A 15,250-nucleotide genomic window follows, 5' to 3' on the forward strand; every position below is an offset into this window, starting at 1 on the left:
GGCCTAGCCTGAGATTGCAACCCCGCATTGCAAATAAGTTGAGTTGCATCCATCATGATGGATCTGATAACTTGAACTTAAGATTAGATCAGATTGAGTTTTGTATCGAAGCCAAGCTGGCCATACTTTGACACATCCGAAGACTCGAAAACAGAGAGCTAGTCTATCGGAAGTCTAAGAAACCTCTCAAGCATACCAACAGGGATACAACCTTAACCCGGATCTAGTCCAAAAACCCCTTTCCAAAGCCATCCAGGCAGCTGGAGCTGTCCACACTACAGATCCGAACTTCCATAAACGAAATGCACGGCGTGGATATGGGGGATCTCAAAACACTCGAGGAAGAAGCTGTCATACCACTGACCCGAGGAGCTACTGCATTCGACCCTTGGTCATATACTCCTGGATCCAAGATCAATGGGGAGGTGCTTTAGGAAAGAATCCCACATGCAAATTTTCCCCCTTCTGTCTCGTGAGCCACCTAGAGCGACACCCCGGCCCAGCTTCGTATAGTTCATGTCACAGGCGTACTCTTGGGGGCCTTCGGGACTGTAGAAATCTCGAGGGTCATGTTTATCTCAGCTGACATCCCGGTCATCTCCAGCATATTTGGCGCGTATGTCGGCGATATGGGCCAGGGAAATCGTGAAGCTGTGAGCCCTCGATTGATGCAAATGATCAACTCGACAAAGGCTTGACAACTCATCACTCAAGCATTTCATAGTTGCTCTATGTATCCCATGTTTGCCCTTCAATATGATAAGCTCGCTCCATTCAACTCCCATAACAACTGACACGTACAGAGACAAAACGGAAGGGAAAAGCATCAAGGTGGTTACTTACCTACTGGAGCAATGTTTTTGCGGTATTATTGAATCCACAAGGTCAAAAATGATACACGATAAACAAATTGGCCGTTTTTTATCGCATTTGAGCTTGTTTGGTCGACGGGTATTACATGCCGGAACAGTGTAGACATGAATACCGCGAGATGATTGCCCATTCCAAGGCTTATCCGTGAATCAGGCCCACTAGTAAATGCGCGCATGGTTGTAAATACTTTATGACGCATATTTAAACTCAATGAAGAAACTTCGGAAGCATCACACGTTAATTGACTAATGAGCAAGAATAAGGACAGAGCTTCGGCCACCACATGGATGTCATGATCCACGTCCGTTCTTTCTCTTCTCCTCAGTGATCTAAGGATGGTTGACCATTGTCGCGGTTCACAACGGTCAATGCCGAGTAGCTGAAGAATAAAAAGAGACCACCAACGGCGTGGGAAACTAAGCCCAGAGGCTTGTAAATCATCAAATTGTGGTAAAATCAATTGAAGTCGAAAGATCAGCGCGCAGTGTAAAATCTGAGGAGGCCCGTGGAGCAGGTGAACTTTCTTCCTTCCTTCCTCCTTTCCTCCTCCTTCTTCCCCCTCCTCCTCTTCTTCTTCTTCTTCTTCTTCTTCTTCTTTTTTTTTTTCTTAATCTTAAGTTTAGCAAGTGCTGCAATGCGGAATCCCTCGTGCAGACCCCTGTCAAGGCCAAAGAACGAACGGTCAATATCCTCAAGCAGAGTCTCAAGAGATCTCGTCAGATTCAATACTAAGGTAGTCGTTTTAGATCCACCACATGGTGTAGGGAAGACGATTCTCAGCAGTACCCTTCATCGTCATCAAAAACTCTTTCGGCTCTTTGGGATCGCCACGAGGAGGACGTGGGGTCATAGGATTGACCTTGGCGCCGCTGCGAGGGCCGTCAGAGGGGTCGAAGCATTCATGATGACGAGCGCGAGCAGTGATCAGATGAGCATAGTAGATAGCAGGGTGAACCGAGACCGGAGTAGTCGAGCGAATGTACTGATAGCACTGCTCATAGATCATATTCTGCAACTCCTCGGGCTTGAGGCCGATCTCATCCATCATGACCTTGTAGTGAACTGGGCGAGCAGTTCCCTGGAGAGCCAGGTGAGAATACAGAAGGAAGTCGTACCCATGAGGGCTGGTCACATCCCGGTCAATCAGGGTTCCGGGGACAGGGTTGCCGTTTTTGTCAGCGGCCTTGAGATCCTTGGGATTTGGCCAGACACGAAGGTGGTGGCGCTTATTAGCAATAACAACCAAGATCTTGCCACGCCAGACGGTATCGTCAGGATCCTTGTTAATGATCGCCTGGCACTCCCCGATGAGCCGGCGAAGGGACGGGACTTCCTTATTCAGAATTTCGACGTACTCGGACTCAGAAACTCCATCGCGGAAGTAGTAGATCTTCTCAGGAACGTATTTGCCGCCACCGAGAGTGTTTGCCCACTCCAAAATCAGAGGCTTAAGGATGATACGCATGGAGACTTCCTTGATTATCTCCACCCGATCACCGTTGCCTTCGCCATTGCCCATGTAGCTAACTCCATTAATATCATTGGAGATACACATACCTACCAAAGACGGAGTAAGCACACCTGCTGAAGGGTGAGTGACATCGGCGCCGATGATAGCGGACTTGGGTGGGAGGCCTCGGCGTGGAATGCTAGGGTTCACGCGAGATGTAACACCACCAAGCTTGGCATTTATCTTCATGGAAACATTGGAGCTGTATTGGGGGCTGTTTCCAATGACACGCTTGCTCTGCAGCACCTGCGAGGGGACACCGTAGACAGTGTCGGCGCAGCGCTTAATGCGAGTGTAGTGCCATGAATCCAAAGAAGGGATAATAATGATAAGAAGCTGAGGCTCACGGCCGTAAAAGGTCTTGGTAGCCTTGTACAGATCCTCACAGGCATCCTCGGGGCTGCTAGTCTTAAGTTGCATGACCACGCCAGGGCGATTGCGAACCTGGCCTCCATGACCACGGTAGATTCGCAGGAATGTCTCGAGCCAGGCTTCGACTTCCTTGCCAGAAATAGTGAATCCTGGACGTCCAGACCAGTATCCAATACCCCAGTGGGAAAGTTCGCGTTTGTTTGCCTTGAGAAACTTTCGGTTTCGTAGATCCCATCGCCCCGAGGTACCAGGATTGTGCTTACCATTGCCAAACTGAATTTCAGGGTTTGGAAGAAGGCGAGCCTTGGTCTTTATCATGTCTTTACCGATATGAAGACCGTAGTTCAGCAGATGAGGATCATGCCCGTGGTCCAGGAGACCCTTGCACTTGCGAATCATGTCGAGACGATGGGAAGGCTTCTTGGCAGTGAATTTGATCATATTTGCCGTCTCAACATCAGTGAGTTTACTTTCCCAACGTTGTAATTTCTCGACTTTGAGACACTCGAGGGGAAAGACGACGCCATGACGGTCCATTTCAACGAGCACGGCCTGGGGCTCATCAAGCTCGTAGTTATAGCGCTTCAAATAGTATTGGTCGACCGACATTTTTGTCACCTTTCCAGTGGCCCCATCTTTGTAGTCGATCATGTATTCTTCGGCGTTTTGATTTACCACGCGCTTGATAGTGTAAGATCCGTTGAACTTGGATGGGTAGTTGTCTGGCGTCACCCGAAGTCGACGGAGCTTATCATCAAGCCGAAGAAGTCGCTGACTCAGTTCGCGTTCACCTTTCTGGTTTTTTGTTGGGTGGAGGAAATTGTACTCATTGACTGTCCTGGCTTCGACAAAACGTCGGGAGATCCACAGAAGATTTGCACGAGGCCAGAAGACCGCATGGGCTGTGTCCACATTGAGTAGCAAGCCAGACTGTAGATGTCTTGTTAGAATCTTTGAACATCTGAGAATATTTCGTACATCTTCGACTTACAACGCATGGTCGGATCATCTGGATTACTCCTTGGTAGCAGGTCGCAAAGCCATGGGGACCAAATCCGTAGGCATCCTTCCCACCATGAAGACCAAATTCGAAATCACGCTCCCATTTACTAGTCTCAGGGTGATCTTTTAAAGTGTTGAAAAAGAAAGCGCGCTTCTGCACAGTCTGCTTTTGGCTAGGACCATGGCGAAGGAGGTGGTCCAGGAAATCTTGTCATGTCAGCTATGATGTCAAACAGGATTATATCAAGAGTCACTTACTGAGACCATCAATGACATACTCGTCAAGCACACGCTTCTTCTGTAGCCAGGCATTGATCACGTTCAAATAGACCTTGCGGCGACAAATGAAGCGAACTTCAACATCGACTCCATGAAGATCCTGACGAGTGCCCACCATGCGAGTCTTACCACCTGTGAACTTCATGACTTCGTAAAGTTCACCGAAGTAATGAGTCGACCTAGCATAAAATTCAGTATACGCCCCTACAAAAAACGCAACGAGTTCTAAACGGACCAGGCAGTACGAGCACCATCAAATATGGCGTCAGGCAGCTTCTCCCTGCGAGTCTTGCAGTTAAACGCACGCTTCAGAGCCCGACGATCTTCTTCATCCTGAAAGTTGTGGTGGAGATTGACCTAAAAGGAAATTAGCTTGGATATTCTACCTACCAAGGCGACAGGAGAAAATACTTACCTCGTACTGGTAGACGGGCTTCTTGGGGAAGGCGAGAATGGGCCAAGCATTGGTCAAGACCACGGTCTCCTTGCCCGAGGTGCTGTAGGAGACCCGGTCCATTGGGCGGACTTTGACGCCCTAAAAAATTTAGCTTCATGAAGAAGCATCTTGGCAAAGTTAAGACATACTGGGTCATGCCGCTTGATCCAATATTCACGAGGGTTTATTGTGACCTTTTTAGCAAGGGTAATGCCGGCGGGCTCATCGCGCTCAAACCCTTCATTGTCATATTCGGCAATGCTAAGGACATCAGGCAGCATGTTGGCACTCCGGAGAACCTCTTTGTTCAGCCAATGGCGACGAACAGGAGGCATATAGTCATCGGGCTCATCTCGAGGACGGAAGGGAAGCTTGCCAGTGATGGACTTGGAGTGTTCCTTGGAACTGTCGCTCATTTTTGCGGTTTTCTATAGATGGCAGGGGTTATCACTGGTTTCTTGGGTAGTAAGTAGGAGGCACGAAAGAGGAAGGGGAACAGAAAGATGATGATGACGATGATGATGACGAAGAAGAACAAAAATAAAGTAAAAAATGATAGAAATCCCGTTGACTTTCTTGCCAAGGGGCCCAAATAAAGGAGACAGCGTAGGCACGCAGAAAAGATGGGGATATAAATTACCCGGATGGTTCAGCCCTGAGTGATGGTGTGAGTGGGAGATGTGGATGAGAAGAGGATGTCGATAGCTGAAAGGTGTTCTTCTACCTGTGGAGGAATGATCTTTGAATGGTGGTGAAGCTGGTTGAAGGTAGGAAGTAGCAATCCCTGAGAGGGCCGATGCCTTAATGAAGATCGGGGTGGAAGAAGAAGAAGCAAGAGGATAAGTTTAGGGGAAGAGAAGGGTCTTTATAATTCGAGGAAGGAGTAGAGAGGTCGGCTGGTGAGAGTGAAAAGAGTTCCCTCGATACAAGGTCCACTCCTAAGGAACAGGCCTTAGTGAAGGTATGGCTTATTTGAACTATGAGGAGGCAGGTGAAGGGTGTGTAATGGAATTCAGTAAGTCTCAAACTGAAGCGGTTGAATCAATGGAATACGCCGTCAATGAGTGGATTATTAGTTATAGAAAGTGCAAACGGAGTGAGGGGACACTAAGCTCATTGACTGAATACCTTCACTTGCGGGAGAATCTAGTTTTCATGCTCTATCTGGCCACGACCACCTTTACAGTAACTGAGTTACTTTATCCAGCGTAAGGAGGATATGACCGGGAACGTTGACAAAAGCCGGAATTTCCATTTGTCAAGGTATCTGCATAGTTTTGTGGTCACTGTACACGAAGAAACTCCTAAAAATACCATGTGGGTGGGAACCAGAGGAACCTGATGGGCAATGAACCCCAGTCAAATGAATATCATCCTATCGACGCCGAATATGCAACGAAGTCTTGAATAGGCATGCAACCCCCTTTCAAACTCGGCGTGAGAAAGACCAAAAAGGTTCTTTCCATCATAGAAGGGAAGGGTTGATGGTGGAAATAACGTACTCGATGAAGGAGCTCGAGGATTAGGATAGGCAAGGGAAAGATGCGGTATACAAAGAAGTCAACCGAAGAGGCAATGCGAATATTATCAACGGTAAGAGCCTAATTCACAATACTTAGCAAGACCCATGGGAAGATTCGTCTGAATACCTGCAATTAACTCACCAGTATACGGGTTCCCTCCACCGGAGCCTGCTCCCAGTCCTCTTGCGTTCGCTGGTAGTGGAATTTGAGCTGTACTGGCAGGAACTTCAACACGACGAAGGAGGTCGACCATCTTCTCGGGGGAGAGACGAGCAATGTTGTAATATGATGCGGCGGGAATGATACTGAGAAGGTGAACAACGTCTCGGGGAAGGGGAGTTGCGGATCCTTGGGGCATGTATGAGTAAGTGGGCTGGCCATTGGATGGGCCTCGCTTCTGTTGGTCGAGACGCCGACCTTGGGCAGACTTCAAAGGAGACTCAGCCCGGGCGAATTTGCGTGGGCGATCCGAATCATAATCAAGGTCGTCAGGGTAAGATCGCTTCGGTGAGCTAAGGTCGGCCTCCCTTGGAGAATTGAGTTGGCCCGGCATGGGGACAGGCTGGAAACTCTTGGGTCTAGTTTGGGAGGGGGACAATATGAGCCGAACAGACACAGGGTCGAATGTAGGAGTAGAGTATCGATGCGCAAATTGATCCAGCGTAGGGTCATCAGGATAGAGCTCTCGCATACGGTTCTCAAGATTGGTCACTTGGACCAGATCGCCATAGCGGGATTCATATTCGTGAAGGAAGGCAAAAATGGGTTTGGCCTTGTGCACATTTTCAGGGTTGGAGGCTAACTTTCGCACCGTTGTCTCAAACACCACTCGCGCATCTTCAACTTGTTAGCCACAATGCTCTGCCTTTGTAGAGTGTTAGCAAGAAAGGTTCATGGTACTTACTAATAATGTCGTTGATGTCAATCAGATGCTTGAGGTATTCGAGAGCAAAATTCTCGTCCTCTGGAAAGAGTCTTGCACCACGCTCAAAGATCTTGGTGGCCGCGGGGTCCTTGTAACAGTGATGCTCCATGAGCGCACTGGCAATGTACACATCGCTGGTGATACGGCCTCTCTTCCTGGCCTCTGCAAAGACCTGGCGCGAACCAGCCGATTCACCAGGCTTTCCCTTGCCTTGGATACGCCGCATAGAGCGCATGAGTGCAATCCATGCAAAAGAGATGGTCTTCGACAGGAGATTGATCTGGAATCCATGGGCCTTTCGCACTGCATCAATCTGCGCCTGTTTAATAGACTGTTGTTCCTTGGACTCGACGGGAGCATCATCCTCGTCATCATTCTGAACATGCTGGCCGTTGGGATTCTGTTTTGCAAATGTTTCTTCGATGCGAACTACGTCTTGGTCTTCTTGTTTTTTTGCCTTGGCAATCAAATCGTAGAGAGTTGTCAACAGCGCGTCGTATGGCTCTCGTACTTTTGCTGCTCGAGCTGATGAATCTTGCTCCGACTCGGATGTCATTTCAAGCCTGTCAGCTCGCTTGAAAGAGAGCAGACAGCTTTCTGGGTTGGCTTCAGTTCCTTGCTTGAGGAGCTCGTTGCCTTCCGTTTCCATGCCGTTCAAAAAGCAGAATTCGGAAGCTTCGAACCAGATTTCAGGTAGAAATCGCAGGGCCATAAGAGCCTGCTTGTAGACATAGACCACGCGAGCTTTAAAAGAAGCCGGGTCGTCGTCCTTCAGAACCAAGGGGTCATTCTTTTCCCAGGCAATCCATCGCTTCCAGATGTCGACTTGCTGAGCAAACTCAATGTCACCGTCAGATCCGGCGACTGGTGGCAATCTTGGCAGAGATGTCCGGATCAAATCACGGGTGATGTTTTGAAGCTCTGTGTATGAGCTGCGTGCAGTCATGTATGATGGAGACTGTTCCTGCAAGAACTTTCGGCCCTAGACAAAAGTGTTAATAAAGATTGAAGGAAATGAATATTCAGAAATACTTACTGTTAACTTGTTGAGGCCCATTTCAAACTGGTCGTACTCCTTCCAGAGGGTATTGACAGCTTGAGTTGGGACACATATGGCTTTCTGGTATGCTTTGCGCATCAGGTCCATCTTTTGCTGGTCCTGCCAGCCTGATCCTCCAACAGTTCCGGGCCCCGAGCGAATGAACTCGAGGTAGTCATTCCACATATTCCCGCTGTCCTTGTCCATCCCAACATACTTGAGCGCCATTTCATAAGCGGATGAGATGGTCTGTCGAGCCTGCCCACTATTGTCTGTAGTCAGGGGGTTTCGGCGACGAACATAGTCAAGATAGACAGACCAGAGGCTGACGCTGGGAACGGTAATAAGGGATCGACTGAATATCTGTTCCAGACGATAAAATTCATTAAGTTCCGATTCCATGGTTGCATAGGCAACCCATTGTTCGGCCTGTAGGTCTGTCAGTTTCGCCAGACTCTTTAGTAGGGAAAGGGGAGCCAGCTGTCCAAACTTACCGCCATTGGGAATATTTTAAGAAAGTTCTCAAACACTTCGCGCGCAGCGTCCAGCCTGTGACGACCTCTGTGTTCACTGATCAACTCCAGCCACGCGGGGATATCTCCGCGGGGGTCTTCATCAATTCGATCTTGCAGAATACCGACGCGGTCATGAGGCAATCTGCCCTTTGACGTGGAGGGTGATTCGGGTACAGGAGTGGGCACAATACTGTTCTGGACACTGGGATCATGGGAACCCCACAAAGCAGGATCAGGAGCAGGAGCAGAAGGATAGATATTAGGATAAGAACTATTGGCAACATCTGAGCTGGAAGCACCTTCAACCGCCTGGTGGTATGCATCAGGAGAGGTTTTTTGATTTTCATTTTCCAAATTGGGGTTTTCAGACATGGTCATGGTAATCGCATTTGGGTCTTCAACTTCCAGTGCAGCTGGGGGCTCATAGTCCGCCTCCTCCGGGTCTTCCTCATCATCCTCGTCCACGAACCCACCGATAGTCTTTGTCTGGGGGACCGCAGCAGCTTCGGGGGCCGGGGTAGATGAATGCGACTCGGCATGAGAGGGATCTTGCTCATCAGCAGCTAGGCCAGAATTCGGCTCCGGGATATTGGGTTCTGTAGAGTCATCTGCAGGTCCTTTTTCATCGCTGAGTTCCGTTTCAAGGGGCTCATGGTCTTCATAGTCGTCACCTAGGGCCTTGGAGGGGTCATATTCATCATCATCCGTTTCAGGTCCAGGTTCCTCAAACGCAGGCTCACTCGCATTCGCAGTCTCGGCCTCAATTGCCTGGGCCTGGAAGAAAGCGGCCTCGGCTTCGTCATCAGCCATGGCAGGGAAGAATGTCTGTTGTGCGCGCAATAAGAAATAGATAGAATGAAGACGTTAGTGCGGTGAGGTCCCGTATCGAAATTTTGATGCAGGTGTGTCGCGGGCGTGAGGAAAGGGGTATCAGAAGATGAGAAGAGTTTGATTTGAGAATTAAATGTTCCAGGCAGCTCGGTCCCAAGCCAGACGAGTGAATGATCCAGTTCACCCAAGATGGGATCGTGGATGGTCGTCCAGCAAAGCACCAGACAAAGCTGAAAGAGTCTCATCACGTGATTTGGGCGGTGAGCTGGGCGCGCAAGGGGACGCGAGGTCGCGTCCGGGGGGGTCAAGCGGGTTGAGTGGTCCCTCCTCGCATTATGCTTCGTTGCTCGCCTCGACTACATTCCTTGCGGTGAAAAGCTGTTTATTTCCCTTTCCCCCAAGAGACCCTCCCACCGCCTATAAATTGTCAATTCGCGCATCTTCCCCCTTCTTCCCAACCCATTTTCCCTTCGTACATAACTGCACTTTACTCATCTTTCAAAATGTCGGTCGTATCGCTTCTCGGCGTCAAAATCCTCAACAACCCTGCCACCTTCACCTCTCCCTACCAGTTCGAAATCACTTTTGAGTGTCTCGAGCAGCTGCAGAAGGGTGAGATATCCCAGATTGACCCCGTTGCCGCTATCTCATTAACACGCCACTTCTTCTAGATCTGGAATGGAAATTGACATACGTCGGGTCCGCTACTTCGTATGTCGCCCCGCTCTTCTCTCTCAACACGTTTGAAGCTATTATTGACTCTTCTACTCGATAGCTCTGAGTATGACCAGGAACTTGACTCTCTGCTCGTCGGTCCCATCCCGGTCGGAACCAATAAATTCATCTTCGAGGCCGACGCGCCAGACCTGAAGCGCATTCCCCCCTCTGAGATTCTCGGTGTAACTGTCATCCTTCTCACCTGCAGCTATGATGGCCGTGAATTCGTTCGCGTTGGCTACTATGTCAATAATGAGTACGACTCGGAGGAGCTGGCTGCCGACCCCCCAGCCAAGCCCGTGATCGAGCACATCCGTCGCAATGTCCTGGCTGAGAAGCCCCGTGTGACCCGCTTCGCTATCAAATGGTATGGCCATCTTGTATTCTTTTTTTCTGTCTCATTATAGGCTAACAATTATGTCAGGGATACCGATGAGTCTGCTCCCGCCGAGTACCCTCCTGACCAGCCGGAAGCCGATAACCTTGATGATGATAGCAATACCTACGGCCAAGAAGAGCGCGAGCTTGAGGCCGCTCTGGTTAGAGAGCTCGAGGAGTCCAATAAGCCCGCTGATGGTGAAGACCAGGAGATGGAGGGTGCCGAGGGCACTGCCGGCAAGGAGGATGAGGAGGATGATATATCCGACGCTGGATCCGAGGACCTCGAGGAAGAGAGCGATGATGATGACGATGATCTAGATGAGGAGGAGGGTGGTGAAGCTGGGGAGGGTGACGAAGATGTTGAGATGGGTGACGACGCCGACCAGAAACACCAGCCCCAGCCCGAGGTCATGGTCCACTAGTTGCGCTGCGGAACTATGATTGCGCGTTTGGATTATTTCTCTTTCTTATTTCTAACCTCAATGTTCTATCACGACACATCACATGCTACGTTTATGACCCTGGACCAGATTTCATGAGCAATACCTTTTTCAACTGCGGCGTTGATCAGGGCTTACGGAATAGAATTTCCTTCGGAATTGATTCTTGCACATTGCAATTTGAATTCGTAGTGCCAGCCGGGTATGCAGGAGCTACTTGTTTACATTCGTTGTTTGTATTGTGTCTTAGTTTTATTTGTGCGCCCTTTCTCCAACGGCCGGCTGTGGGGAACTTGCCTTCAGGATGGGGGTGGAGATCTGCGCACTAGAGTACTGGAATCCCCTGCTTGTCGTGGAGGGTAATTAAACAGGTTGAGCTCTTGGAGTATATGTCTTGGTAAAATTGGCAAGGAAAGATCAATCCCATTCAATGACCCTCTGTGGGCTTACAAGTACATCGCTAACGAGGAAAGAGGTAGATTGTATAACTAATGTGGTTGGCGGGGTATCATAAACTCTCCTTAAATTTGGCGCCCTGTCATTTTGCTCAACCCTAGCTATGCAATCCACCAGCAACGGAAAAACTCTGTTGCTGGAGACAACCCTAGAAGCCAAATTTCGAACCCAAGGCTGGAAAAATCAGTCAGCGCCATGGACTCAGGCATGCAAGGGGTGACGTAGACGCGGGCAAGCCTGTCAAGTCTACAAGGGTATCTCTCACTTACCGCTGAAAACAGCCTTTCTCTTTTGGGTCTGGATATACTTGCCCACGTCGTTGGCAAAGTTACTGCTGTTCTCCTCGAGTCGATCCATCGAGTCGCCCGCAATTCCTAGTCGCTCTGTACGCTCTTGGACCGCGCGGGACATGGAGGCCCAATAGCCCTCGTTGTTGTCCTGCTGAGGCTGGACTCGCGCTCGGCGGCCTTCTCGCTGGGCTCGTCGCTCTTCTTCCTCTGTAAGTCTCATCTGTTCCAGCATGCGCTTAGATGGGGCCCGATCTGGACCGCCGACTATTTTGGGATCGCCCGATTAGCATTTAACAAGATCTCGATGTGTGCAAATGACTTACTCAGTAAATCCATATCTGCTGGAGTAACATATTGCGTGCCGGAGATCCATTGGAGATTAGTTATTGTAGGACGCGGCGGTACAACTTTCTGGGGATCGTAAAGTCGGTCTTGCGAGTGAGGTCTAAAGTGAGAGTTAGCTGCGGTCGCGTAGCGAAGACTATTCGAAAGTCTCGGTTGTTTGACTTACGGGGTCTCTCCTCTTCCCCACACATTGAAAAGCGCTATTTCGGAGGGTCCAGTCCAAGCCATTACGCTTCCAGTAGGCGTGATGGATGCTTCTGAGAGACGTCGCATATCGGCTATCTGGTTGATGGGCTTACAGCCGATTTCTCGAAGTCCAGGAATAGAGAATGCTCGAACATTACCATCTCCGAAAAGACCGACTAGACTGTAGCCGCGGCCCTCGCTCTTGACGACCTGTGCCGAATCACAGAGATAATCATCCCATGTCTTGTGAGCACCTTTAGCGGTTGGAGGCTTGAAGATTCGGCACCCAGAGACAGTGACAGCAACCACAACTCCATTTATTTGAGCACCAGTTCTCAAGCCAGACACTGCGGTTGGCGTGGCAAAAGCATGGCCACCAGAGTCGGCGTCGATAGGAATCAGCTTTATGATCTTGTCATCAATGGCCGAAAATCCCACATATGTGACAGTATATGTCCCGTTTGATGCTGGAAGAATCTTAAAAGTAGCCACATTTCCTCTGTTTGTTCCCACAAAGCAGCAAATGCTGGAGTAGTCTGTCGTGGATCAGTTAGCTTTTCGTATCATCCGGATTTCCGATGAGCCGTACCCTCGCCATCCAATGTCATCACTCCAAACTCAATGGCAGTAGGCCATTCAGCTGGGGCATCCGCTGCGCCTCGCGAGCTCTTCCGGAGGCTTCCTCGTTTCGAGGCTTTCACGAAATCAGAAAGATGGGCTGTGTGGATGAGTGCCGGGCCGCGTAAGTCTAGAATCACTAAACCTCCAGCCTCGTATCCAGCTGCAACAAATCCCACAGGGCTATGTTTCAAGGCAGTCAAAGGACCTTGCTGCATATCCAATAGTGTCAACGGCAGCAAGCCTGTCTTGAGACCCGGATCTGTCCGCTGGGTGATAGTAGTCAATCTTCCTGGCCCCTGGTTGGATCCAGGGAGCTCTTCATGTCCATAAGAGTTGTTTTTACCCCATCTGAATACCACCAGTTCCCCACTTTTCAAGCCGACAGAAATTTCCCCAGTGCCATTGGCAAGAGACATTTCAGTGACTTCAATGTTGCGAACTCTCCCTACTGCCCGAGCCAAGTCTACCTGAATCATGTCGCCATTCTCGATCTCGTCATCGTGTCCACCGTCCCAGAGCCGGATCGTCCCGTCAGCATGCGCCGTCGTTATGATATTTCGACTTTCGTAACGCTTCAAAGGATTCCTCGCCTCTGCGCCTCCAATCACTATCTTTGGTCCCTGGGCTCGGATCTCTCTCAAACCCAACCAGATGTCACGAGACACAGGGGTAAGGGTAACCTTGTTCACGAATGGATGCACGAATGAAAGGTACGGGTGCAGCATATTTGTAGGAGAAATCGCATGGCCGCTTGGAAAGCTCATTGTGAGCAGCTCACCCGAAGACAGCACGGCCAGGATGGCAATTGGGTCATGAGCACCACCGAAATATGGGGAACTACGAGGGATCAGGCAAAAAGTGTTTGCATAAGCCCCAGGGGGGATCGGCAGATTGATTTGCCGTCTGGGTTTCGAGAAGTAGCTCTGAAGAACCTGCCATGAGGATGTGGCGTAGATGGGCGTCGGACCCATATCAATGAAAGTGAAGCCCTTGTTGGGGTCGCTAGCGGGCATACCTCCAGCAACCAATATGCCTGTATCATCAGGATTGTCTTTCGCACACCATGCAATTTTCGTGATTGGTTCTTTCGGTCCCGAAGAGACTTGATCAGAATCACGACCGCTGCCGGGTTCATCGATGTTTGTAGATTGGATTGTTCGCGCATGAAGCTTGCGGCCATCCTTTGAATCCCAGAGCACTAAGCTCGTGTCTTCATGAACAGTCAACACAAATATTCCGTTGGGATGCCAGAGAGCATCTATAAGTCTGGGCCTGCGGGGGGCGATTGTTGGCATTGCAGGATCGCCGCCTGGGGCATTGGCAGGAATTTCGTATACAAAATACTTCTGCGCAACATTTTGTTTGAATGAGAATGTCACTGCCCCTTCTGGGTATCCTATGAGGATTTTCCCAATATCTCGCGTAGAGAACTCAAGCGATACGACGGGACAAAGACGTGCGCGAGGGTTCTGCGCCAACCATTGATTTGGGATCCTGAAGGGAGTAAGCGACTCTCTGTCGAGATCATATGCAATCACATCACCTGTAAGCAAAGATTAGAATCCGGGTAGATAGCACGGTCGCCAAAGAGAATTACCATTCGACAGCCCAATGAAGGCATAGTCAAGACTGGGATCTGTGGCGAGGGCAGTGCCCTGCCCTGGAGGTGCGTAGGCGGTTACCAAGCACTTTGTTTCCAGAGAAAAGATGCTGAGCTCATTCCTCGAGTCGACACTAACGAGTTTATCACCGCAGAATTGAAGGAACTTTGCCGATGCCTTGCGCTGGAATTGGAATACCACCAACACTCGTCGCTGCCCGAAGACATAAATCTGGCCGCTGCCAAACTGAGTGTCGCTAGTACCGACGGCTAGTAGGGACTGGACAGGGTCGTAGGCGATTACGCTGATCTGCGAATTGATACCGCATCGTGCGAACTGCAAGCCACAAGCGTTAGCCCAGAATTGAAAGATGTCTAGGGAGCCAAAACAAACATCATCGAGGTCAAAGAAATCGGAGGCCAGGCCCTCAGATAGGTCCCTTTGGATTCCTGCTTGTTTGCCTCGCAAAAAATGAGCCATTTCCTTGGGGATGGGAGACGTTGCAAGCTCTAGGCAACCAAAGACTGGAAGGGTGGAGTTAGCCGCAGTATGTTAGCAGTTGACGACATTGGCGGAGAAGCTAATCGCTGCCCCGCTCCCGGGCCCTACGGTAGGGCGGAAGAAAACCTACCGCCCTTGCTGGATTCTGCTCCGCCTTGGTTCCATAGATGGACCCTGGATATCATGGCATCTGTCAATAGTGATACAATTTTTTCAACCCCATAGATGGCACCAGCCGTGTATCCCGAAATAGTTTATTGTGACCTCAGATACTACCCAGATGCGGGATGATATACACTTCAAGGTGGGAGCAGGTTCAAAAGGACTTGAATCATGACCAGAGGTATACCAAGGACCGTAGTACACAGACGTAGTGTACCAATAGCATTATCTGTGAGGGAGTAATT

General features: G+C 49.8%; 4 protein-coding genes across 4 annotated transcripts; 1 reads left to right on the forward strand and 3 right to left on the reverse strand.

The window, feature by feature from the left end:
* Positions 1 to 1,615: 1,615 nt before the first annotated feature.
* Positions 1,616 to 4,888, reverse strand: N7468_004346 (putative eukaryotic translation initiation factor eIF-2C4; the record flags this gene model as incomplete). Its single annotated transcript, XM_058473643.1, has 6 exons — positions 1,616 to 3,685; positions 3,747 to 3,964; positions 4,016 to 4,215; positions 4,272 to 4,393; positions 4,452 to 4,571; positions 4,622 to 4,888. The coding sequence occupies 6 exons, from the start codon at positions 4,886 to 4,888 to the stop codon at positions 1,616 to 1,618; spliced, it is 2,997 nt and encodes a 998-aa protein (XP_058332646.1).
* Positions 4,889 to 6,059: 1,171 nt separating this feature from the next.
* Positions 6,060 to 9,284, reverse strand: rna14 (cleavage polyadenylation factor subunit RNA14; the record flags this gene model as incomplete). Its single annotated transcript, XM_058473644.1, has 4 exons — positions 6,060 to 6,832; positions 6,900 to 7,902; positions 7,957 to 8,388; positions 8,454 to 9,284. 4 exons carry the CDS (start codon positions 9,282 to 9,284, stop codon positions 6,060 to 6,062), a joined length of 3,039 nt encoding a protein of 1,012 aa, XP_058332647.1.
* Positions 9,285 to 9,808: 524 nt separating this feature from the next.
* asf1 (nucleosome assembly factor ASF1) lies at positions 9,809 to 10,825 on the forward strand (the record flags this gene model as incomplete). The annotated part of the gene is made up of 4 exons (XM_058473645.1): positions 9,809 to 9,917; positions 9,977 to 10,016; positions 10,081 to 10,389; positions 10,447 to 10,825. 4 exons carry the CDS (start codon positions 9,809 to 9,811, stop codon positions 10,823 to 10,825), a joined length of 837 nt encoding a protein of 278 aa, XP_058332648.1.
* A 622-nt stretch (positions 10,826 to 11,447) lies between these two features.
* N7468_004349 (uncharacterized protein) lies at positions 11,448 to 14,822 on the reverse strand (the record flags this gene model as incomplete). Its single annotated transcript, XM_058473646.1, has 7 exons — positions 11,448 to 11,473; positions 11,569 to 11,853; positions 11,913 to 12,034; positions 12,101 to 12,656; positions 12,710 to 14,284; positions 14,339 to 14,678; positions 14,736 to 14,822. 7 exons carry the CDS (start codon positions 14,820 to 14,822, stop codon positions 11,448 to 11,450), a joined length of 2,991 nt encoding a protein of 996 aa, XP_058332649.1.
* Positions 14,823 to 15,250: the final 428 nt, after the last annotated feature.

This window comes from Penicillium chermesinum (assembly GCF_028974085.1).
Source record: "Penicillium chermesinum strain IBT 19713 chromosome Unknown utg000003l:1.0-5111272.0:1.0-5115320.0, whole genome shotgun sequence".
Classification (NCBI taxonomy): domain Eukaryota; kingdom Fungi; phylum Ascomycota; class Eurotiomycetes; order Eurotiales; family Aspergillaceae; genus Penicillium; species Penicillium chermesinum.